Source organism: Cotesia typhae, unplaced genomic scaffold, assembly GCF_013202065.1.
Source record: "Cotesia typhae breed Kobodo isofemale line unplaced genomic scaffold, CoteBio_Ctyphae scaffold_13, whole genome shotgun sequence".
Lineage (NCBI taxonomy): Eukaryota > Metazoa > Arthropoda > Insecta > Hymenoptera > Braconidae > Cotesia > Cotesia typhae.
In genome coordinates this window covers 10,292,556-10,318,288 of record NW_027423774.1, presented here as the reverse complement: position 1 = coordinate 10,318,288, position 25,733 = coordinate 10,292,556, and the positions used below count along the sequence as shown (strand labels likewise).

At 32.3% G+C, this 25,733-nt stretch overlaps 1 protein-coding gene across 5 annotated transcripts in view; it reads right to left on the bottom strand.

Annotated features, from left to right (window-relative positions):
• Positions 1-2,250: 2,250 nt before the first annotated feature.
• Positions 2,251-25,733, bottom strand: part of LOC141534887 (uncharacterized) — a 132,356-nt gene continuing 108,873 nt past the window's right edge. For all 5 annotated transcript variants that reach the window (XM_074254501.1, XM_074254499.1, XM_074254503.1 and 2 more), the window contains 2 exons: positions 2,680-2,802; positions 2,251-2,600 (listed from right to left, as the gene is read on the bottom strand). In XM_074254501.1, coding sequence (XP_074110602.1) covers positions 2,561-2,600; positions 2,680-2,802 — 163 coding nt within the window. In that variant the 3' untranslated portion in view covers positions 2,251-2,560. The remainder of the gene's footprint in view (positions 2,601-2,679; positions 2,803-25,733) is intronic.

The following is a 25,733-nucleotide window of genomic DNA, read 5'->3' as shown; positions in this document are numbered from 1 at the left end:
TTTACGAGCGTGACTTTATAAATATTTTGATCCTTGCCCATGATTTTTATACTGTTGTGGCAGCTGGTTAGATTAAATTTAGCTTTTAGGAATTGATTGATGACACTCGTTGCAGCTTCAAGATTAGGCGAGCCATTTAGACCTTTAATGACTATATTGTCCCTCTTCTCCATCCTTTCTTTACTTTCCATGTTTTGCGCGAGTTTAAAGAGTCTGTTTAGCTTCGAGGGGTAAAGATTATTACTTGAGCTAGGAGTAGCACCTGTATCGAGCCTTTTATTGTTTTTATCTAAATTACGCGCTAGCTTATCATATTTTTCATTCAGCTCCTTAAAGTCGGCCTTTTGTTTCTCTTCTATACCTTCGATGCGTTTGGAAATTTTATTTTCTAGAGATGAGAATTTACCATCGTTATTTGTTCTAAGAGGCAAGTATTTTATCTGCCGTATCCTGGAAGGATTTTTCAAGACTCTCGTCAAGTTCTCTTTTCCTTTTAAAATAATCCTTGATCGAGCAGGAAGAGCTGGAGCGATGAAGGGACAGTCTTTCAAAATTAGTGCGACGTCCACGTCTGGTTTTGGAGTTCGGAGTATCAGAAGAGATGTTTCGACAGTCAGAGTTTAGTTCAGTCTGCTGTATTACTTGCGCAGACGCTGTCGCTTCCTCACCGTTGTTAGTAGGCCTGTGAGCCTCCTCCGTTTGTGGCTGATCTACACACATAAACACTACCGTATCTTCACCAGTGTTAGTAGGCGTACTAACCAAATCACTAACATTACTCATAACCTTAGACACTAACACGATGTTGGCGTTTATGAAGTTTACTTATTTAGCAATAATTAGCCACGAATTTACTAAACTTATTATGTCAGAATATAGAGCACAGTAAGAACTACAAGTAAAACACGATTTTGACACACAGTTATCAGATAGATATTGTTTATTAGAATATTTATAGATATTGTTTATAGAATTGCTTATTATTGTAAAATTAGGAGCGGGTTTCAAACGCGTCCGTTCACTTATACAGTCGGATGTAACCTCCAAATTATTCTTAATTATTAAATTATAAATAAAGTCAGATCAGTAGTGTTAGTGTGAGATAAGTGTCTGTTATGTGTGAGTTGCAGAGTATCTAGGTCTACGTTTGGTCACTGGGCTGTTACTGCTGTAGCTGGAGTGGGTTATGAGAGTGTGCTGCAGAACATCTAGGTCTACGTTTGGTCACTGGGCTGTTGTTCTGTAGTAAAGTGTGAATAAGCTGCAGGAGTATCTAGGTCTATGTTTGGTCACTGGGCTGTTACTCCTGTGAGCCGAGCCAACGACCCCTGCATACGATTGGTCTCTGTGCGGGTGATTAAAAGTTTAGTTAGTTTGGTCTGTTGATAATTTTACGGGTAGACGCCGAAAGGGGCACGTCTTAGAAATCAACGAGTAGACGCCGAAAGGGGCTCGTCGAGAATAAGGTTTAGAAATCGATGGGTAGACGCCGAAAGGGGCTCGTCGAGAATAAGGATATTGTTAAGTGTGGATAGCGTGTGAGTGAGTGAATTTTGTTAACTTGTTATAAGTCAAGATACTGTTAAGTTTTCTTTTTTATTGTTAATAAATATTGGCCAATCTTGTTAATGAATTATTTATTATTCACCAGCACCTTCCTCCACTCTCTCTACCCTAAGAATAAAAATTCTCAGCTCTGGACCGGTTCCAGGAACCGTGATTAAAAGTCCTGTTGGCGCCCTGATAATTACATAGTTTGTTAATTTGGTTAGTTAATTTATAAAATTGATTAGGGGCCAACCTGAGCAGGTAAAACTGTTACACTGTAATTTTTCTAGTTTTGAATACGACGGGATATTTAGTACTATTTATAATGTAGTATTTTAAGTTTTCTCCTTTCCGTGAAGTAATCTATTCTTGTTCTGACCATACTATTTCTGCTCTCAATTAAAATTGATAGCCAGTTAGCAAATAGTGGATTATCCCACATTCTAAGAGTAAGCTTCGGCAAAAGAAGGTTCAGTTTCAAGAGGCCGAGCTCTCTTCCGTGTTGTGTTTCTTTTAGTGGCGCTCAGAAAGATCTCTGGCGTAAGACGTTCGGTATCTAGCCAGGAAGTTACGTATCCTGATCAGGGACCAGCTGTTTCATGTTCTTAAACATATTTTGTTTCGATATTAATTACCTAATATGGGGATTGTTTCAAGGAAATGCTATTTTTGATCATGCATCATAAAAAATTGAAGAATTAATTTTTGATTTATCTGTTTATTTATCACGAGTTAGTAAAAATGTTTTTTCTTCTTTATACAATTTCTACAAGTCGATTATCAAATTCACAATCATTTTAATTACTTAGAAATTATAATGACAATCTTAAAGCGAATTAATTTTAGTTTTTTCTCATGATTCAATAATTGAAATTGGAGTTATTTTATTTTATTTTCATATGCATTTATACCTAATAGTATTTAAAGTATTATGCACTTTGATGAGCAACCATTGCCATTGCATTCTTGAAGAATGGGTTGTGATTAATTTGTCACTTATCGGTTGGCATTGTTATTCGTTTGACATCTTCTTGCTATCTAGCCGTCTATAACTGAACAAATAAAAATGTAATTTTGTCAATTGGTCGGTTGAGTATTGTTTAAAATTAAAATTCCCACGCTAATATTTACCTCACACTGTCTAAGAATAGAAGATTCCACGCTGAAAAATCTCTTTCTTCCGTGAACATTATCTTGGTTAGTATTTTTATCTTTTCATACAACTCAAAATTGGCACGTGTGAGGAAATAAAATCTATTGAAACATAAGAAAAAATTCATAATTAATATAAAATTTCTTAAATAATGTTATTTATCAATAAATCATTCAAAGCAGATTCGAAAAATGCACGATTAGCAGTAGTTCTGAGATATAAATATGATAACCAAATTTTTCATAGGGGGTATCCGGGAACCTAGAAAAACTTATTTTTAAAAATATTTATGGGTGAAAGTTCGTTCTCTTTCCGATTATTAGCCCCGAGTCTCAATAAAAATAGAGTGTCAGGCAATTTTTAATCACTGGTACTACCAAACAAGTGAAAAACTCATTTTTATTCGCTAGGAATTCTCAAACTAGCCAAAAAAATTTAAACGAAACTAGATAATCCTTATTCGCTGGGAATTACCAAATTTGCTAAACTTGAACTTATAAGAGAGAGAGAGAGAGAGAGAGAGAGAGAGAGAGAGAGAGAGAGGGCGTGATTCTAGTAGAGAGGACCCATTATTGCAATTATTTTGTGCGCAACACCAAAAATTTATGCTTATAAACAAAATCCTTACTTATTTGACAAACCTTAACTTTAATTAATAAGCCTGATGTTAAATTATTATAAAATTACTGGAATGGTACAGCAAACGAGAATCGACACTTTGGTCAAGTTACAAAACCTTACTCTTATGAAATAAATAAATAAATATTATTGACTGGAATAACAATTGTTGATTGCAATCATCATTAAATATGTCCACAGGACTGTAAATCATTAACAATACAGATTTATTATAATTAACATTATAATCATGATTTATAATCATTAACATTACAGACTACAATATATGATATCTCAAGACCAAACTCAATTATTACCGCTCGAATTACAATAAAATGAAAAACTTTCATACCTGATATAGCCGATGCCGACGCTGAGTAACCTTTCATACTATTTTAAATGCATTCCATCAACTTTGTAATAATTTCTGTATCTCACAAAAAAAAACCCCAGGACTACCTCTCAGACATAGGCATTTCACATAGAAGTTTCATAGGGTTAAACTGGCGTCTAACATCAGACGAAACCGGGGACTTGTAGTCCCGCTCCACGGTAACGCTGAATTGTCCACATACTAAACAGCCTCAGAACTCAATAACTCGAAATTTGAGATAACTCAATGATCCCTAAAATGACTTGACATATTTTCCCCTTAAACTTGACTTTAAACCCGGACTCTACTCTCGAAAATCTCCAAATCTCAACTGTACGTTAATTCTCTAACAGCACTCTAAAACTGTAGCACTTAGTTACTCGGCATCAACACTCACTTAAACTCAAAACTGTATTCTTTAATCCTCAAAAATATTAATTATTACATTTGGCCTTGAAATATCCGCTTATAACTCCGAAAATTAGTTGGCGGTTGTGATGTTCACTTTCAATAAGCCCCGGTCGGTACAATAACGTTACAATATATTTTTAATAAATAATAGTTGAAAAAAAAGTAATGAACACGCTTTTTATAGAAAACCAAACTAAAAAATAGAAAATAAATTTTAACTCAGAATAGTCCAAAAACTTTGAATAATTATGAATTGATACTGGTGTGAATAAGAAAAAAAGGCCATTTGGCAACCGAAATTGGAGTATATATCTAGTAAATCTTTAACGATGACCATCATTTTCAAGAACAAGAAGTAGAGAAAAGATATTTCGAAGAGAAGGATAATATGTCTAAAGATACATATACATAAGAAACAAAAATAAATTTCTGTTGTATTAAACATCAGGTAATTTTTGGCCTAGACTGATTATTAGGTACGCGAATCAAAGCTTATTCGATAAGATTTTAGATCAAACTTACAGAAATTCGATATCGCGTTCAATTGTTATTGCACAGAAATACGGTAAAAAGGAAAAATTCGCGATTTTAAAAATTTTTTAAATTACTATTAATCCTAAGCTATTAAATTTGGAAAAATAAATAGGCATGCAAATTGAAGCTTGAAAAACAAGCTTCCAGATGCACTTTACAGAAATACGACAGAATCTCACGCTCAATTGTTGTTGCACGGAAATACGGTAAAAGTGAAAATTTTTGTGATTCTTAAAAATATTTGAATTGCTCTCATTTCTAAACTAATCGACAAATTTAGCTCATCTTATGACTTAACCTTAGAAATCGTCCTAAGAATAGGTATGTTACGTTGCATTGAGATCTGTGTAGAATTAAGGGAGTTAGAGAAGAAACAATGATGATTATATCGTGTATACGTAAATACTTACATGCATAATTTTTTAAATCGTATGTATTTTCTGAATCCGCTTGACGAGCTGAGTCGAAATATAGCAAAATTTTTTAAAAGTTTGGTCATAAGGACCAATGCAATAGTATGATTTCTATAAAATCTACTAAAAATCTGGAAAAATGTTGAACCTAAAGGCCATCCCTGAAACTACCTGCTAATTCCATATCTAAGCGATGTAAATTTCACTTTTATAACGCGTTTGAGCTCTTCAAGCTAAAAAATAACATTTTCATATTATTTCAAGCTCTCTGAGCTTGAAAAATTAGCTGCTCTACGCTTTTGAGCTCTTCGAGAACAAAAGTCTGATGAAAGTTTTGTCATTTGAATTTTATTCTTGTGTGCGTCGCTCTCTGCGCCTAATGTTGGCAACAGATTTACACTCGGTGTGTCTCTAAAGTTTGACTATCTTGTATTAATTTGACTAATTTATTGATTGTATTTTATTTGCTATTGTTCATATTTGAGAATTGATATATTATTGTTATTAGTTCTTAAGTATTAATTTGACTTTTGTTTCAGGAAATTGTATTGGACTATTTCTAATTTTATTATTTCATTGTTTATATAGTTACTGCCGCAGGTCTTTGCCGCATTGTATTTAATCATATTATAAGCTTGTTTCAGTATTTAACACCAAGGTCCAACGATGGGTATCGGGACAGGTAATATAGAAAATGCAAAAGCATAATATAGATTATTGATAATAGCTCATAGCCCTTACTCGCATGGATGGTACACTGTAATATCGGTCATGAGTAGGACTAGTAAATTTTAGTAAACGGCTTGAGAGGCTCTCGTGATCGGACACGAGGCCTGATAGTTTTTGGCAAAAATAAAATCGAGAGACACGCGGGAGCCCGCATAGTGTAAGGAGTGTAAATCTAACGCCTTGGTTTGAGTCCCTTTTTTGGTGAGTACTCACAAGTTGAGCTGAATTATTATCCGCACGTCGCGTTGCCTTCCGGCTCAGATCAATTGTCATTAAAAGTTATTATTAATTGTCGAGTCGATCCCGTCGTTAGTACGGGGGTTTGTAGTGAAATACCTGTCCCGAAAGCCACGCGTTTGGGTCCTCGAATTGGCCAGTATTGTTTAAAATTCATAATTGTATTTCTCGAGATAACCCGACTGAGAAATTCGGGTATATCTCAGTTCAATATTATTAGATAAAATTTCGTTTTCACAGTTTGATATTATTAGATAAAATTTCAAGGCTGGTAATAGCTTGGTCGGCTCGGTGCTTGCTTTTCGAAGGAGTGGAACCCGGGTTCGATCCCAGCACGCACCACTATTTTTCAGTGATTATAATTAAAAATATGTGCGTTACATTGCCAGACTCTGGGTGTAGTAGTGATAGCCGGGCGGCCCACGTCTGACTTGGGCGATCACACATTTAAGCAAAAACTTGAATGGGTAACCACTCTAGTCGGCGTTGGCTAGAGCGAGGGATCTCTGCACACTAGGAGAGGGACCCAATGCTCCAGTGATCGATAAAGAAGAGTCCTTATCAATCACTGTAGACTTAACCCAGCTGCGACTGTACTAACATGGGTTTTCTCTGTGGTTTTCCCATGTTATTATTTCAATAGCCGAGTCGTGAAGATCAGGGTGAATACGGTACAGAAGGCACAAGTCGGTCCACCGCTGCAATAATAAGTGGAGAAATAATTGATTCCCTAAAAAAGAGTGGGGATATCAGCCTTGTAAAAACCAGATAACGGTATACAAGTAAAACTCAAATTAATAATATTAGATAAAATTTCTATCTCGTGGTCAACGTCGTCGTAAAATGAACAGTCTACATAGGAGCTAGACTAATTATTAAAATCATACATGACATTATTATTATTTTTATTATACAGTCCATCCGGCTAAGAAATTCGGCTCTCGACTTAGTTTTAAGTAACTTGTTTCGAATAAATATTTGTCGATATTATTGTTAATTTTTCACGATCACTAAATTACTGTTTCTCTTTTTTTTTCCTAATGCCATTAAGTTATTCATTTTCCCCTGAATACCTGCAGATCGGCCCTGGAAATCAAGAGTTTGTTATTTTTCCCTGTTTAAAAAAAAATAACTGGCGTCCAAACGTGCAATAACCCAGCCGGGCGGCTGCTGCGGTGTTTCTTAGGAGATTAAGAGCATCTCTTAAGCTCCCTATTTGTTTTTTTGTTTATTTTATTTTGGGCGATCTGGAAAAAATTTTTATCTTACTCGGCGTATCCACCGTCGAGTCGTTTATAAAATAGTAGAATTTTGTTACAGTTCAAAAAAACACGATTTTTTGAATTTTCGAACCTCAATAACCTTTAAATTGATAAACCGATTTAACGCAGCTGGCAGCATTCTACGCAGTTTTTTGGATTGTATTATAAACTCTTGAAAACAAACTAATCAAGCAGAAAATTTTAGAGAGTTTAAAAAATTCACTTCTTCTGAATTTCTTCGACAACGATAACTCACGAACTAATCAACTAAGACGGGAGATGGACGGCGTGCCTGATCCCAAACATCAATGTTGACTTTCTCGGAAGCACGGAGAGACGGACCTCTTCCCAGATATTGACGAGACATAGACAGTTCAATGTCTATCTTTTTGGGACGGGTTAGCACAGCAAATACTGCCCAGACAAAATTGACGACGCTGAACACACGTTCTTCGAGTGTGATCGGTGGAAGGACTACAAAAACAGCACCAAAGGAACAACTGGCACTACGCTCTTACCTGAGAGCTTGGTATCCTGCATGATTAAAAAAGAAGAAAACTGGTCAGCTGTCGCAGCTTACACGCAGCGTTTTTTGAATGGAAAAACCGCAAATAGGGACCAGTAACCAGTAGAAACCAGAAGCAGGTGCCGTGAGACGTAACATGGACTGGATTGAAGTAATGTTAACGCGGCTCCTATCCAGTCTTCTCTGTAACGTCTATGGGGAACTGAGAAAGGAGAGATTTAGTCGGCATTGTTGCAAAATAATAATGACTTCTGAGTCCGACATACCTAAGCAAACACATAGTCCTGGCATACGTAAATGTACTTCACCTCCTCTATAAAAAAAAATTAACAAACACACACACACACACACACACACACACACACACACACACACACACACACACCCACACACACACAGAGAGCATCGCGGGAGTAGTCAGGGAAACTTTCTGAGACCTTAAAACGTCGAGATCTGATGAAAACTCGATTTTGGCAAAACGGGGTGAAAACAATAACTTCCCGATTTTTGAAAATCTTCGATTTTCTTAGCGGAAAGTTAAAAAAAAAAAAAAAAAAAAAAAAAAGAGTGTATCCTGAAATGGATTGCGAACTTCGCACAAAAAAATCTTTTAAAAAAAATTTTTAACCTGAACATCACACAAAATCGACTTTGAAAGCGACACAATATCGTTTTGTATTACTTTATTGTCGATCAGTAATATTTAAAGATATCTTACCAAATGATACTTATGACTACTTTCTACTTTTCTTTGTTGCATGTAGAATTTTACACAGCAAAGATTTGATGATTAATTTTAATGATTATGCAAAGAAATTATTAAAAAATTCTTTTATTTATTACCATCAATATACGGTGAAAACTCTCAAACTTTAAACCATCATAATTTAATACATTTACCCGACGACGTATTGAATTCAAAATTACCATCAAGTGATTTGTCAGCAATTTGGGGAAAGAACTATATTGACAAAATTTAGAAACTTGTTAAATCACCCTATCAATCTCTATCTCAGGCTCTAAATAGGTTATCTGAGATAGATAATGACAAAAAAAATGGAAATTAAAAAACAATCCATCGTTAAAAAGTGTATTATGAATGAAGTTTCAGACATTTTTACTAGTGAAGATGTGGAATACTTGAGTGTTAAGAGTATTATTACAAACAGTATTTATTAGACTTCAATGTGACCTGATAATATTGTTGTGTTAAAATGTGGTGATCTAATTATCATTGACAAACTGTTGGTAAAGAAACTAGTTAAAAAATCGCCAGCAATAAATGATATTTATATTTTAGGACGTAAAATGATCCGTACCGATACTCCATTTAATTATTCAACTTCTTCAACTGAAATTAGTATAATTATAAGAGAAAAATTTTTCGATTCAGCAATAATATTTTCGATTAAATTAGTGAAAAATAAGTGTATTTTATTGAATAGCAATGAAAATCTCTGTGCAATATCTTAATTGCATACGCATTAAATTATTAAACTATTCAACCATTCATCATACATATTTTAATGTCTATAATCTAATCTAAATAATCAATAAATGAATATATCATAAGTAATAATTTCTAAATAACAGCATAAAATTCCATATCTATATAAAAACTATCACTTGTAAAATTTTCTTTGCAATTAGTGTTCTTAGAAATGTGACAAAAAAGTTAAAAGATATCGCGCTATTTTTATCGACCATTCAAAATGTGCATCAGTGATTGGGTGTATATATAAAAAAAAAACTTGAGAGATGTCAAGGGATACGCGAATGGAACGAAGTTTACAATAGCTTACTATAGCAAAAAGTGTCGTTACAACTATTTTTATGAATTTTTTCCGTCTAGCCCCCTTTCGTAATGCGTGATATAGAACTTCGTTCCAATAAGTAGAAGAAATTCTCTATAGTTATAAAATTATTTAACAATCGTATTCGTTAATAAAAATTTACAGAAAGTGAGATTCTTTAATTGATTTAATCATGAATAATTATTATAAAATAATATTAGAATTTCATAAAAAATTATTAGTGTTCTTAAACTTCCAAGAACGTTATTTTTTTTTTTTTTCATTTCCAAGAATTTAAGAAAAGTCAACTCGGGAAAAACAAAAAAGTTACGCAGCGTCAAGTGTAACAAATGTGTGTGTCCAGTGTCTTGCCTCAGTTCTGTTGTATCGTATGTTGCTTATGGTTTGCCGACTCCTAAACCCAAAATCCAAACAAAAACAGTTACACTGTAAAAAATTGCGCCGAGTCCACGTTCATAAAAGTCATCTCAATAACATTTGCACTTTACAAAAAAAATAAGACTCGTTTTAATAATTTTCATTCTCTACAAAAAACAGTGAAATACAAAAAAATACCAAGAAACCGTCATAATGTTGAAAAAATTGAAAAAAAATTTGTTGAAAATTTAAAAATTAAAAAAAAAATTTTTATTGTACTTGGCGCGCGTCATTGAGTACCCCAAAGTTATTCGGAAGAATTTTAATACTAATTCAAAACACTGCTTACTACTAGATTAATTATCAGTTTCAGTGAAAAAATCCGTTTTTTAAATTTTTAGTGGAAGTCACTATCAATATAGTGGTGTGGTGAAAATATCTGAAATTATACAAAATTTTTTGATTCATTTTTTTTTCAGCTTCGTTTAATTGTAATTAACACATTTTGATTAGCAATCACACCGCATTTCTTCAATTTAGTCGGCTATATGTTTTATTTTTTAGTGAACTTAATTTCCGCAGTGACTCTACTACCGAGTCAACGTATGCATGCGTATCAACTTGTAAGTAGTTTGCTTAGCCGAACACGAGAGGGTGTTTTATTCAAATCAAAAATGATGTGCGGAAAATTAAAAAATTTCAAATGACATACGTATGACATGTCGATTTCACCTAACTTTTGTAAAACTTATTATTAAATAATAGTTCATTAATTACATTTATTCATTTTATAGGTTGATTTACTTATAAATTTTTACATTAAAAAGATTTTCATTTATTTTGAAAAAATTTGGAGTACTCAATGACGCTCGTCAAGTACGATAAAAAAATTTTTGAAGTGAAACTTCTTTGCGCGCGTTGAGGGTAAAATTTCAAGGTCGCGTCACAATAATAATAATATGAGCGTCACATTAAAAGACGCATATATGTACGTAGTCGGAGAGAAAAAGATAAAGATATAAAGGAATTCTATACTTTTACACTATAGAAATGTTATTTTCATGTGCACATGCGTTGTATTTTAGATTGTAGGTACACTGCTCTTAAATGTTATTATTATTATGTATTTTATAACCTCGTATTTGTTTATACAGTTTTATTAACGTTTTTATTCAGATATTTTAATATTCGACACCATTAATTAACTTTTTATATGAAAAATTTAGTCTGCAGTTAAATAATAATCCTAACATGTCGACAACTAACGACGGAACCACAATAGATGCCATTTTTACACGATATTTAGAAAATATTGAAACAAGAACTTATGTTTCATATTTTAATTACCATATTAGACTTTAGTGACAACCATATCATTACAAATATCATCAGATGATGTTGTACATATTGAAGAAATAAATTGAAAGAATATGTGACATAAATAGTGTAAATTTTCCTCATTTAATCCTTTCAATACTATATATGCATAAAGCCTTTATGTACCTGTCTTTGATATCTATTAACTATTAATTAATGAATTATACATTGAGTTTGCTAAAGAAGTTTCACTTCTAACATGTGTACTCTGTACACACGCTCTTTTTTCCTTTTTTTTTTTTAATTTTTAAATTTTCAACAAATTTTTTTTCAATTTTTTCAAGAGTATGACGGTTTCTTGGTATTTTTTTGTATTCCACTGTTTTTTGTAGAGAATGAAAATTATTGAAACGAGTCTTATTTTTTTTTGTAATGTGCAAATGTTATTGAGATGAGTTTTATGAACGTGGACTTGGCGCAATTTTTTACAGTGTAACTGTTTTTGTTCGGATTTCATATCTTTTTGTTAAGTGTAATTTTTTGCTCGCGTCTTAATACATTCCACTTGTAGCTTCAAGACATAATTGTACTATGTTATCTAGTAAGTTTTCTATTCTATCTACAGTGTATGTGAAAAAAATGCCGCGCACTCTGGGTTTAGACACGCAAGCTTTACTTTATCTTTTTTTAACTAAAATATTCCGTCTGTCGTAGGATTTCGTAAATTCCTGAATTATTCCTAATTCTGGTTTTATTTTCAATGCTATACAATTGTCGATAAACTGTTACGTTTTTTCATCGAGTGAAAATACTAGTTCTCTGCTCTCCATATTTACTTTAAATTTTTCACTAGGCTAATGAATGATCAAGAAGTTTCTTAAGTTATTTCCTCTAACCTAAAACACGTTTCCAAAAATTTAAGAATTTTTAAAGTTATACTTCTTTAGGCGCGTTAGGAAGAAATGATGAGAATTAAATTTTAAGATGCGCGCGCATAACTGTGATACAAAAGTTGCATGTTGAAGTTGGCGACAGAATAGAATTAATAGCATATATTTTTTTAAATGAGTAAATTAACTCATATACAGGCTAGTTTCAATGTATTCAATGAAACGTTATTATTTTAAAAAGCGATGGAAATACCATTTAATACGAAATATATTATTCATATGAACATTAATAATCAATTCTAAAAAATGGTCAATTAAATATTTTAGTTTTTATTTATCTTGATAGTAATTTTTTTTTCAATTAATATTTTATAAAAAATAATAGTTATTTCATGAAATAAAATATTTGAACTAAAGTATTAATATTTTAGTACCTAATATATTTAGGTATCTTTTTATTAAGTTCATAATTTTTTAATACAGACTTAATTATTTTGTTTATCGAATATAGTCATTCTATCCATATCTTTTTAAATTTATATTATATATAGACCATTTTAATAACTTCCCGAATTAAAAAAAAATTTTAATTCATAATAATTTAATAATAAAAATGTTTATTATAGTAATAATAATGATGATAATAAATATTATTATTATTACTATTATTTTTATCATCAATTTATTATTACCGATATAATTACTTTCAGTATTATAATTATTATTATTTTTAGTTTTTTCGTAATCATTATTATCGTTATTAATATTATGATTACCATTATCATTCATTTTATTATAATATTGTTGTTAGTAAATGACACAATGCATCATACGCATAATAGATATAATACCTATCACTTAAAATTTATCATGCAGGAAGAAAGTAAAACTCAAACAATCTTTAGCCTGTTATGTATTTAGTCAAGTTAATAAATTTACTTTAATAAGAAAAATATGTTCAAAACCATACTCATGTATAGTTTTTTAATAGTTTTATCTAGAAATTTTGTATTTATAAAATATTTTTACATTCATAATTTTAAAATTAAATTTTTCCCGCCGAAAATTAAAATTTCATAAATGAATAAATTAATGCAGGCAAAGCTATTGTCATATAAAAGGTTGTTAGTTCGTTAATTTTGAAAATCAAATCCTTATAAAAAAATTAAAATTCTGTTTCTCTCATGGTAGCTAGTAGCATTAAAAAACGTAACGTGACTGACCCGGGTAAACTCCTCGGTTTAAATCGATTAACTAACTTATCAATGAGGATTTTACATTTTTTATGCATATACAGTAAAAATTTTTGATTTTCTATTAAATTCAAAGAATTATTAATTTAGATCCAATATTCCAATACACATTAATTTAATAATAACAGTTATTATTTTAGTAGTAGTAATGATAATGATCGATATTAATATTACTTTTATTACTAACATCAATTTATTATTGCCGATATTATTAATTTCAGTTTTATAATTATTATTATCATTATTGTTATTCTGATATTGTTGTTAGTAAATAACACAATGCATCATGAGTATAATTATAAGATTTTTCACCTAAAGATTACAATTATTTGAAACCTACTTGATTGAATAACAATGCCACCTGTCGGCAACGACTACAAAGTCATAGAAAGCGTATACTATCCAATGAGAGTTGCCTAGATCTTGAACTGCTGGCTTGCAGGAAGTAAGTGAAACTTAAAGAATGTTTAGCCTGGTGTGTATGTAGTCTAGTTAAAGAATAAAATTTAATAAAAAAAAAAATATGTTTAAAAACATACACATGCAATATTATCTGATAGTTTGTTTTAGAAATTTTGTATTTATAAAATACTAGCGACCCGGTCCGCTTCGCTGAGCCTCAGTCAAAATGACTAAAGTTTTTGCTATAATTTTTTATTTTATTATAATGATCAATTAATTTTCAAGTTCGAACAATAAGTTCAATACAATAATAATTAATCTAGAGCAATAACTAAAATTAATAAAATCATAAGTAATAAATTTTGCATTATTCATGGTCATATAAAAGATTCCTACCAAATTTCAAGTCTGTATTAAAAGTTACAGAGTGGAAATGGAAATTTAACATTCTAACACCCACCCCCGCAATCCTTATTGGGCGTGGGTTGTTGTAAAATCCGCTCTTAGATCATTTCCGCATCACATATAGAAGGCTCCACCTAAATTTGCCGTCTGTAGGATCTACAATTTGAAAGTTAAAAATTTTCGTTGTTAATATCTACCCCCGCAACCCCTTGTGGAGTGAGCTATCGTAAAATTCTATTATAGATTATTTATATATCTCTTACGGAAGATTTCTACCAAATTTGGGAGTTATAAGATTTATAGTTTACAAACGGGAATTATTCATTGTTAACGCCCCCGCAATCCCCTTTGAGGGAGGATTTTTAAAAAAATTTTTTTACATACAAAACTTCTCCTAAAAATTCTAAAAACAACAAAAAAAAATTTAGCTCAATCGGTTCAGCCGTTCTCAAGTGATGCGTGGACATACATGCGGCATTTTATTTTTATTTATATAGATTTCTACATTCTTAATTTTAAAATTGAACTTTTCCCGCGTAAAATTAAAAATTCATAAATGAATAAATTAATGCCGGTAAAGCTATTGTCATATAAAAGGTTATTTGTTCGTTAATTTTGAAAATCAAATTCCTAATAAAACCTTTGAAATTCTGTTTCTCTCATAGTAGCTAGTAGCATTAAAAAATTTAACGTATCTGACCCGTGTAAACTCCTTCGTTTAAATCGATCAACTAACTTATCAATGGGGATTTCAAATTTTAAATGTATATATAGTCAAAATTTCAAAATTTATGTAAATTAAAAGAATTATTAATTGAGATTTGATATTCCAATGGACATCAATTTAATAATAACAATGATTAGTTTAGTAATAATAATGATAAATATTAGAATTACTATTATTTTCAACATCAATTTGTTATTACCGGCATAATTAATTTCAGTCTTATAATTATTATTATTGTTATTGTTATTATGATATCATAGCTAGTAAATGACACAATGCACATGCGCATCGTTATAAGTCTTTTCACCGAAAGATTACAATTATTTGAAACTTACTCGATTTACTAACAATGCCACCTATAGGCAACGACCACAAAATGATAGAATATGTACACTATCCAATGGGAATAGCCTAGATCTTGAATTGTTGGCTTGCCCGAAGATAGTAAAACTCAAACAATGTTTATTTTCATTTGTATTTAGTCTAGTCAATAGATTAAATTTGATAAGAAAAATATGTTTAAAAAATACTTATATAAAGTCGTTTGATGGTTTTTTCTAGAAATCTCTATTCATGAAGTAATTTTAACATTTTTTATTTAAAATTTGTGATGTTCCCGCGTAAAATTAACAAGTCACAAATAAATGAAAATATTGCGGGCAGAGCTATAATCATATGAAAGGTAATTTGTTCTTTAATTTTAGAGCTCATATCCTAATAAAAAAATGAAAGTTTCTTTTCTCATAGTAACTAGTAGCATTAAAAAACTTAATGACTTAGTCGCGGGTACTTCTTCGTTTGTATTGAAAATCTAATAATCAAATACAAGAATTCAATTTGTATGAAGTTTTGTTATGTTATTACTCGATAGACCTTATTAAATGACTGAATAGTAATTATGGACAGTGTCTCGGATAGCTTAACTGGTAACTTCAAGACCTACATTGGATTCAATTGGATTTACTTTTCAGAGACATTGAAATTTAAATAAATGAACTTAAAATATCAATAAATGTTTATATTTCATGCAATCGTAGAAGATATGTTGATATTTTTTGTCATTTAAAAGTTTGTCATGAGAATTTGATATTGTTTGACTCAAATTGAAAACTCAACAAATAACAAAATACTTACAGCTAAGACTCTTTATTTAGTTAATTGAATTATGTGAAAGTCTCTACAAAATGTTACTTTACTTTCAAGGTGCAATTTCATGCTGACGCTTGACGCTGATTCTTATGAGCTAAACGGTGTTAAGTTTTGAAGCTGCATTAATTTAAGATGGCGGTTCTCTAGAAATTATATACCCCAGCTCACTAAAGTTAGCACCCCAGAGTTTTTTTTTTTTTAATTTTTAAACTTTTTTTTTCATTACATCGTTAGTTCGTCGTTTGCTGTTTATCATTCACTATAAACATATGTTTGTTCTCGATTTATTTATTTAGAAAAAAATTTATTAAAAATGTGCCTTTATCTAGCCCCCCTACCGCAATTTTTAATATTTTATTTGCAATGCGGGTCAATAAACCTCTGTTTATGATTGTTCATGTATAAAAAACCTTTGTTCCAACTTCAAATTGTTTATTTTTTGTTTAATTAACATTTTTAGTTAGCTGAATATTTGTATTCTAAATATTTGCACTGCGCATGTGTCAACATTACGTTTAGACTTTCAGCGCGGTCTTTTGAAAATTATAGTGACCAGCACAGTGATTAGAGTAAGTGTATTATTCTTGTAATTTTAATTATAGAGGTCACAGGACAAAAGGGCAACGTATAGTTTTTTATAATTTTATAATAAGTTTTATTTTAATGAAGTGTTAAAAATTTTTTTGTTATTTGTTATAGATTTCGTTTTTATTTTAATAATAGTTCGTAGTATTCATAAATAGAATTGGTGAATATAAAAAAAAATATGTACATGCATTGATTAACAATTCTCTCGATATTTTTTAAGAAATTTAAGATAAAATGAATATTTATGAATTACTTATTTCTTAACTTAATGATATTGATATTAGCTGACGTCTAACGATTTTTTTTAATTATTTGAATTAATAGGTGATTCCTGGAAAATTACAATTGGAGATTTTTTAATTTATTACACTTGAAATGTGCTTGTCACAATCATTTTCAAAATATCGCGCTAAAAGTCTAAATACGTAAAGTTGACGCGTGCGCAGTGCAAAAATTTAGAATACATACATTCAGCTAATTAATAATGTTAATTTAACAACAAATAAACAATGTGAAGTATGAACAAATGTTAAATATACCTGAACAATCAAAAATAGAGGTTTAATCACCCAAATTGCTACCAAAATATTAAAAAATGCGATAGAGGGGCTAACTTAAAGTTATTAATAAATTCTTAATATTAGGTACATTATTAATAAATTCTTTTCAAAATAAATAAATGGAGAACGAATAAATGTTGATAGTAAACAGTAAAGAACAAACAAAGAGCTGAAGACGTGATAGAAAAAAAAAATCAAAAATTAAAAAAAAAAAATTAGGAAAACGGTTGACTCTACAGACCATCCCTGCAACTTCCCGCTACTTTCGTAATTAAGCGCTCGATATTGCACTTATTATGTTTTTGAGCTCTTCCAGCTCAAAAATCTAATTTTCGTGTAGTTTTGAGCTCTCCAAGATCAAAGAGATAGCTTTTCTAGGCTTTTGAGCTCAAAATTCTGATAGAGATTTAATAAAACACTATTTTTGAATTTTCAAATCGCAATAACTTTTGACTGAATGCACCGATTCTCATGTTCTTGGCGGCGATCAGCGCGGTTTTTAAGGCCCCATAAAGAACTTTTAAGTTCGAATTGATCGATCTAGGAATTTCGAAGTAATTCCGAAAAAACACTTTTTTTGGTTTTCTTTCGACAACGATAACTCACGCACGAATCAACCGATTATGATTTTCAAAACGGCATTCGATGTGGTTTTTCAAGGTTAAAAGCTGATTAAATTTTGGAGTTGATTGAAAAAGTCGTTTAAAAGTTATTCCAAAAAACCACACTTAAAAATAAACTTTTTCTTAATTTTTTGGGGTTTTTTTTATTTTTCTCAAAATCTATCTGTCCGAATCAGTTCAAATTTTCAGGAAATCTAAGTTTGATGATACTCTTTGGATCACCAATAGTTTTGTTCGATTCGGTCCAGCCGCTCAAAAGTTATAAGCGGGTCACATACTCACACACACACACACACACACACACACACACACACACACACACACACACACACACACACACACACACACACACACACACACACACACACACACACACACACACACACACACACACACACACACACACGGTCTCTGAAGTCTGAAGGTAACTGAAGTCCGAGCAACTCTCCAGAGCGAGTATGTTAGGAGACTCCGGAAAATTTGGTCCTCCGAACTTTCCGGCAAAAACAAAGTCTCAGCTACTAATATGCTCGCTGTCCCAGTCTTACTATAAACTTTCGGTGTCCTGAAATGGGCCCGAAAGGATTTACGAGATCTCGACATCAAAACCCGTAAGATCATCAATATGAATCGGAGCATGCACCCCAATTCATCAGTCGCCAGATTATACCTCCGCCGATCCATCGGTGAGACAGGTTTGCAGAGTTTGGAGCAGCTTCACGACCGTTTGGTCCTGGGTTTAACACACGAAGTTGTCAATTTCACTGCAGACGAGGATGACTTTCTCATGCAAATTGTACATAAACATGAAAATGAATATGAGGGGTCGTTCTATTATAATATACATAATATAAATATTATCTAAATAAAAATAATTTATAATTTATATATATATATATATATATATATATATATATATATATATATATATATATATATATATATATATTGAAACACTAGAATTTTTACTCTCCTGAAAAATCTTAGTTTCCACGCCACTAAACCTCGCGGATAAGAATTAGTCGCCTGGATTTCGTTTATAATTTTGGTATACTGCCCTGGGATATCCCGCTCCCGTATTTATGATTGTCTATCGTTTTAAGAGAGCTTGATTAGATAGATAGTGGGACAGAAGTTACCACGTCTGCCAGTTAAATTTATTTTACTTACTTACAAAAGTTACTGTGCAGACGGTCCTTCTTCCGTGGTTGGTGTTGTGGTTGATTAGATTGAATTACGCAAAGTGAGTATTGTAGTGGATAAATTAACTTGATTGATGAAAAAATTACAACAAACTTAATTTTATTTCACTAACTAAACACTTGAATTATATTTATTATATTCGGTGATGAAATACAATAGATTTGTAATAGGAATATTTTACTAATATTCTAGGTTATCGAGAGTTAATTATTTATAATAACGCGATGATAGTTTAACACAAAATAGTAGTAATAATGATAATATAAACTTAATAATTGAATAATAGATTTGATAGTTGGTAATAATTTTGTAGTTTTGGTGAGTAATCACCTAATAGTGGTAATAGTGGTATAGTGGTAAAAATTGTCTAAGATAAATCTAACGTGGTAGTTGACACCGGGTGATAGATCGAAGTGTCGATCACCCCTCAAGTATCGGGGTTTGTGTCCGTTTTTCCCCTCCTCGTGCCGTCTTGTGACGTCACGGGACTACCTATTATTTTAGCTAGTGTCGGTAACGAAAATTTCGGGTGGTAGTTCGCCAGGCTGATAAAGTCGGGACATTTTGTAGTGTCTCAATCCTCCCTGCCTAGCCAAGACTACCCCGTCAATTTTTGAACCGAGCTAGCTCTTTTAAAAGAATCGGTGAATCGTCACCAGGGTTGAGAGTAATAGGAAGATAGGAGTTAGTGGTGAGTGATCACCTAGGAAGGATGGTTTGATGAAATGACAGTGTGAAAAGTTTGGATTGGTGAGTAGTCACCTATAGTGGTATGATGATTTGGTGAGTAGTAACCTGTTAATGAGAAAGAGTGGTGAGTAGTCACCTAGTAGTGGTATGAGAAAGTAGGGGGTTTGAGGAATTTTGGGTTGGTGAGTGGTCACCTGAGGAACGGATTTGTTGGTAGACTGGTGAATCATCACCTGTAAAGAAAAAAAATTATTAATTAAAATTTTAAAATTATTTTTAAATAAAGAATTTGTTATTGGTGAATTTCTTGAGTGAATGTCGAAACTCCAGTCTAGACTTCGATCTATTGAACAGAAAAAGCAATAAATTAAAGATTTTATAATTATTAGTTGATTATAGTTGGTTGATTATTTTTTTGGACTGCAGCTTTAAATAAAACAAATTAAACTGGCAGATAATATTTTAGATGATATGAATGATTTAGTAAATATTATAGTTTTTATGGTGTAATATTGTGATAGTTGTTTAGTACAAATTTTATAGTAATAATAGTTGTATAATAGAAAATAATGATAATAGTATAAGAATACAGTGACATTTAAATTTATGATATGAACGATGGTACAGTAATGTTTTGGAAGATGACATAAATTAATAAATGATGATATAAATGATTTAATAGGGGTTCAATTTTATAGAGACCGCTGGTACATCTCCTGGAAGTCTTCGATGTTCTTTATCTCAATCCCGTTCTTGTATCCAGGCCAACGTCGATTACTAGCCTGGTATTCTGGATCAAAAAGTTGCATCGGTACTCTACATCTCTGGTAGCTTCCTTGGAAGTTATCCGTTTTCTCGTTTTCAGGTGGACGAAAACAAAATTCATCGTGTTTCGAAGCTTCGTTGAATGTATACTCTCGAGTTCGTGAGACATCGTATATTGGTGTTGTTTGTGTCCGATAATGCGGTAACGAATTTAAAAATGTTACCATGACTGGATTAGTTACAGGCTCGTCTCGTAAGCCTTGTCGAGATGAAATTTTCGGCTGAGAGAATTTAATTTTTTCTAAAGTTGGTTTTTGAACTAACTTCCGATTTTTAGTTTCAATTTTGTAAATAGTAGTGTCTGGTTTTCCCTTGAAAACTAATGGAAGTGAATCGACTTCTGGTTGAACAGGTTCCTTGTATTTATCTGGGTGTTTTCCCAGTTTATGCATTTTGGGTTCGATTGAGTTAAGTCGTTGTTTAACGGCAACGACATCTCGTCCTACTTCACGTACAGAACTTGCCAGGTTGGTGAGTTGGCAATTCTTTTATGAGGAATGGCTTTGTACGAGACTTTTCATGCCATTCTGGAGTCCTTGGATGTCCTGTGTATTCTTCTGGATTTGGATATGAACTTCCTTCATTGCTTTACAGATATCTTCAACCCATTCAGGTCGTTTATAAGTGAACCTGAAGTTTGGTTGAGGTAATGAAGTCGACTAGCTTCTGTCATGCGACATGAGCTATTTAAGTTTGGCTGCCTTATTATTATCTGATGGATCTGATACAGCTGCTATAGGCGTTGAAGCTGTAGAAATAATGCCAGGCTGTACCATTGTTGATCTAGAAATTCTGCCAATGTCGAGCTGGGTGATGGATGTTGAAGCTTCTTCGGTGTTGGTTGGTGACGTTGTAGTGGTCGATATTAATGATTTAGATGGTGATGAAAATAACTGTTTTTTTTAATTACAAGTAATTATGGGATCAGAGGATAAAGGTTCTGATTTAACGCTTGTTATCGACGACAACTTCGAAGTACTTACAGTTCTAGTCTGAGATGATGGTTGTCGTTTATTTTGACTTGACGTTTTAGAATTGTTCGAGTCGTGTGTGCTGAGACTATGTATGAGCATAAGGTCATTAAGTTCATTACCAAATTTGATTTTTAATTTGGGTGTTGGATTAAGCATTTCTGACTCAGAGTCTGACTCATAATCCATATACTCGTAATCTAAGTGGTCTTGGTTAATGTCAGGGGTTCCTGAACTATTTTCTGAAGTATTTGGTTCGCAGTTGTTAGAGACCGACCTAACTGGGACCCTAGTTAAAGAAATAGATGCCGTAAGGGTTTGTATCGCGGATATTTGAGCCCTAGTTGGTGTATTGCAGATCACCGCAGTAGCTATTTGGTTTACGGGATCCGAGTTTTTCGTAAGGGGTCGTAAACCGGCTCTTTTTCGTATCTCGTCTGTGGTTCGTGAACAACAGACTGCAGCAATGTGTCCACTACGTCCACAACGGTCGCAGTCAGTTCGTAAGGGTACTTGGTTCAGTGTCTTTTGTAAATTTTCGAACATACTCTGTATCACGGCTTGAAGATTGTTTATTGACGATATGAGTGCGTCTGAAGAGTTGTTTCTTGGGCTTTCTTTACGCGAATAGGATTGTTTGTTGGTTAAGGCCACGTCTGAAATTGTTTTTTCATTGTCTTCTATGCTTGACGCGCCTTGATCAGGGTCTACATCGGTGACGGCGTTCATTCGCGTTCGTGATTTTGTATAATTCAGATTTTGTTCTTTCGATTTACTGGATTGTTCCGGTTTAAGTGGATTACAGGCATCTATGATCGATTGCCATGTGCCAACGCGTTGATAAAGCATGGAATAGGTACTAATATGTTCTTCTGCAAATTTAAATAAGAATTTTGAATTAAATTTTTGGATGATGATTTTAACTTGTCGACTTTCGGGCAATGGCTCGTCTAATTGAGAAAACGCGCTTTGCATTCGATTGATAAATGCAGCTCCGAGTTCATCTTCGGCTTATCGATATGAGTAGATTTCTTGTAAAAGGGTTTCATCAGATTGGTGGGTCTGCCATACATTGAAATGTGTTTTAAAGATCGACCAGTCTGTGAATAGGTGTTCGTTTTGATAATACCAGTCTAGAATATTACCGATTAAGGTTGAAGCAACTACTGGCCTAAAACTATCTAGTGGTATATCATTACTAATCATTCTCTGTTCTAAAGTTTTGATAAATTTTTAGCGTCTAGTTTTGCAGATGGATCACGTGAAGGAAAAATTATATTCCACGATTTTGCAGTCCGGCAAATATCATTAGTCCGTAAGGGTACAACTGTACTCGGGTATGTGTAAGAGTGAGTAGCGCTTGAGACTATGCCTGGAATAGTATGTGTGTATTGCTGTGTCTGTGGCACAGGCACATGAAAAGAGGCGATCGGTTCTGGGTAAGTATGTGTCACATGAGGTACAGTAATGTGTGGCTGTGTGTATGTGCCTGATACATAGTATGGCGTCATTGATGCTGTGTAAGTGTGTGTTACGTCCGGTAACGTAGTATAAGACGGTACGTGTGTAGCTGGTATATGTTGAGGCACCAGTGGTACGAGTAATGGGGCAAGCGATGGAAGCGCGTACGGTAAACGCGCAGTCCCACTAGAAGTTGGGACTGATGCGGTAGAGTAGGGAGACATGTCCGAATGGGAAAAACAAGGCGCGGGCGGCGCGGAGTGATTTGCTGCTAAATAATCCAAATTTGGAAATAATTATTGAGGCTGAAGCGCATATGTGTCGTTGATATGATTATTATTATTTACTGTGTCAGACATCGTCCGAGCTAGGGTACTGGCAAAGGGTGGTATCAATTGCTGACAAGCTGTTTTCCAAGTTTCTACTTCGGCTCTTAATTGTCTAATTATTTTCTCATCGGGTTGAGTTACACTTTTGTATCTTTGAGGACAGGTACTCTACTTGCGTTATTGTCAGTATTATTTGTAGGATCAGTGCTATTATTGACAGTACTGTTGTGTATGTCACCTTACGGATCGTCTAGTCCGAGTAAATCGTCTTGTATTTGAAAATGTAGACTTGAATTTGAATTTTGAATTGGATGAAAATTTAATAAATTTTGATTTTCTAAGTTCGCATTATTACTAATCGGTACCGAGAACTGATTTACTGGGGTGTGAGGAAACATAATGAATAGTTGTAATGTTAATTAAATTTTATTTTAACTATTATTTAAATTTTTGTTTCGGTTATTTTGCGATGACCCGCCTGTCAGGAATTTTAATCTCAGATTTTATCAAGAAATAATTTTTCGGTGATGCGTACGAAAGAAAGTAGATAATCCCAGATCTAATAAGCATTCGATATTTGATTTTAATGATTTAATAACTGAATCTTAGAATTTAATGACGATTTAATAATTAGAATAAACGATGTTAATATTATTTTGGAATTCAAACTGCAAAGTTAAACAAAATAAATTATTTTAACAACAGTATTTGATTTTATATATTGGTGGACTATTTAAAACTAAATTTGTATCATAAATGATAAAGCTAAATAAGAAATTTAGTCTCGGCTCAACTAATATAGACAAAAGGTACTTTGTACAGAAATAAAATTAACAGAATTTATTTTATTTCCGAGAGTTTCAAAACGTAGTATAAGACAGCCGATTATTTGTACATACGCGTGATGTGACCTTTGGTTGTGTTTTACTCAAGTTTGGGTATGCAACATATTTTGACTTAAGACCCAGCACACACAAAGTATACTAGACAATAGGTTTATAATACTTATGAAGATTTATGCACTGATAAACTTATTATTAAAATTTTTCGAAATTATTTTAACTTGAATTTTTACTGAGAATACTTTTCAGTTATCGTAAAATAAATGACATCAGCATAAATCTATACAATAATCGGGTTATAGTTTTACAGTATTACAATTTATGCACACAATATAATTCTTTTCAGTTTATTATACTTAAAATTAGATGAGATGGTATGAAAACGTGGCAATTTTTGTCAAATTAGAAACTCATTTTATAAATTTAGAATTTGTTACTAAGTTTTCAGCAAAATTTTTGCTATCTTAATAGAATTTTATAGTTATTTATAACGAGAATTCTATCGGTTAATTGTATTAATTAAATTTTCTTCTGTAAAGTATTGAATTTTTAAATTAAAACGAATTTACGAATTTTTGTAAATTTTGGAACAAAGACATTCATTAATGAGGGCAGCGTCCCTGTTTGAGCGCCATTGAAACACTAGAATTTTTACTTTCCTGAAAAATGTTATTTTCCAAGCCACTAAACCTCGCGGATAAGAATTAGTCGCCTGGATTTCGTTTATAATTTTGGTCCACTGCCCTGGGATATTCCGCTCCCGTATTTATGATTGTCTTTTGTTTTAAGAGAGCTTGATTAGATAGATTGTGGGACAGAAGTTACCACGTGTGCCAGATAAATTTATTTTACTTACTTACAAAAGTTACTGTGCAGACGGTCCTTCTTCCGTGGTTGGTGTTGTGTTTGATTAGATTGAATTACGCAAAGTGAGTATTGTAGTGGATAAATTAACTTGATTGATGACAAAATTACAACAAACTTAATTTTATTTCACTAACTAACCACTTGAATTATATTTATTATATTCGGTGACGAAATACAATAGATTTGTAATAGGAATATTTTACTAATATTCTAGGTTATCGAGAGTTAATTATTCATAATAACGCGATGATAGTTTAACACAAAATAGTAGTAATAATGATAATATAAACTTAATAATTAAATAATAGATTTGATAGTTGTTAATAATTTTGTAGTTGTGGTGAGTAATCACCTAATAGTGGTAATAGTGGTATAGTGGTAAAAATTGACTAAGATAAATCTAACATGGTAGTTGACACCGGGGGATAGATCGAAGTGTCGATCACCGCTCAAGTATCGGGGTTTGTGACCGTTTTTCCCCTCCTCGTGCCGTCTTGTGACGTCACGGGACTACCTATTATTTTAGCTAGTATCAGTAACGAAAATTTCGGGTGGTAGTTCGCCAGGCTGATAAAGTCGGGACATTTTGTAGTGTCTCAATATATATATATAAAGGCTGGTAATAGCCTGATTGGCTCGGTGCTCGCTTTTCGAAG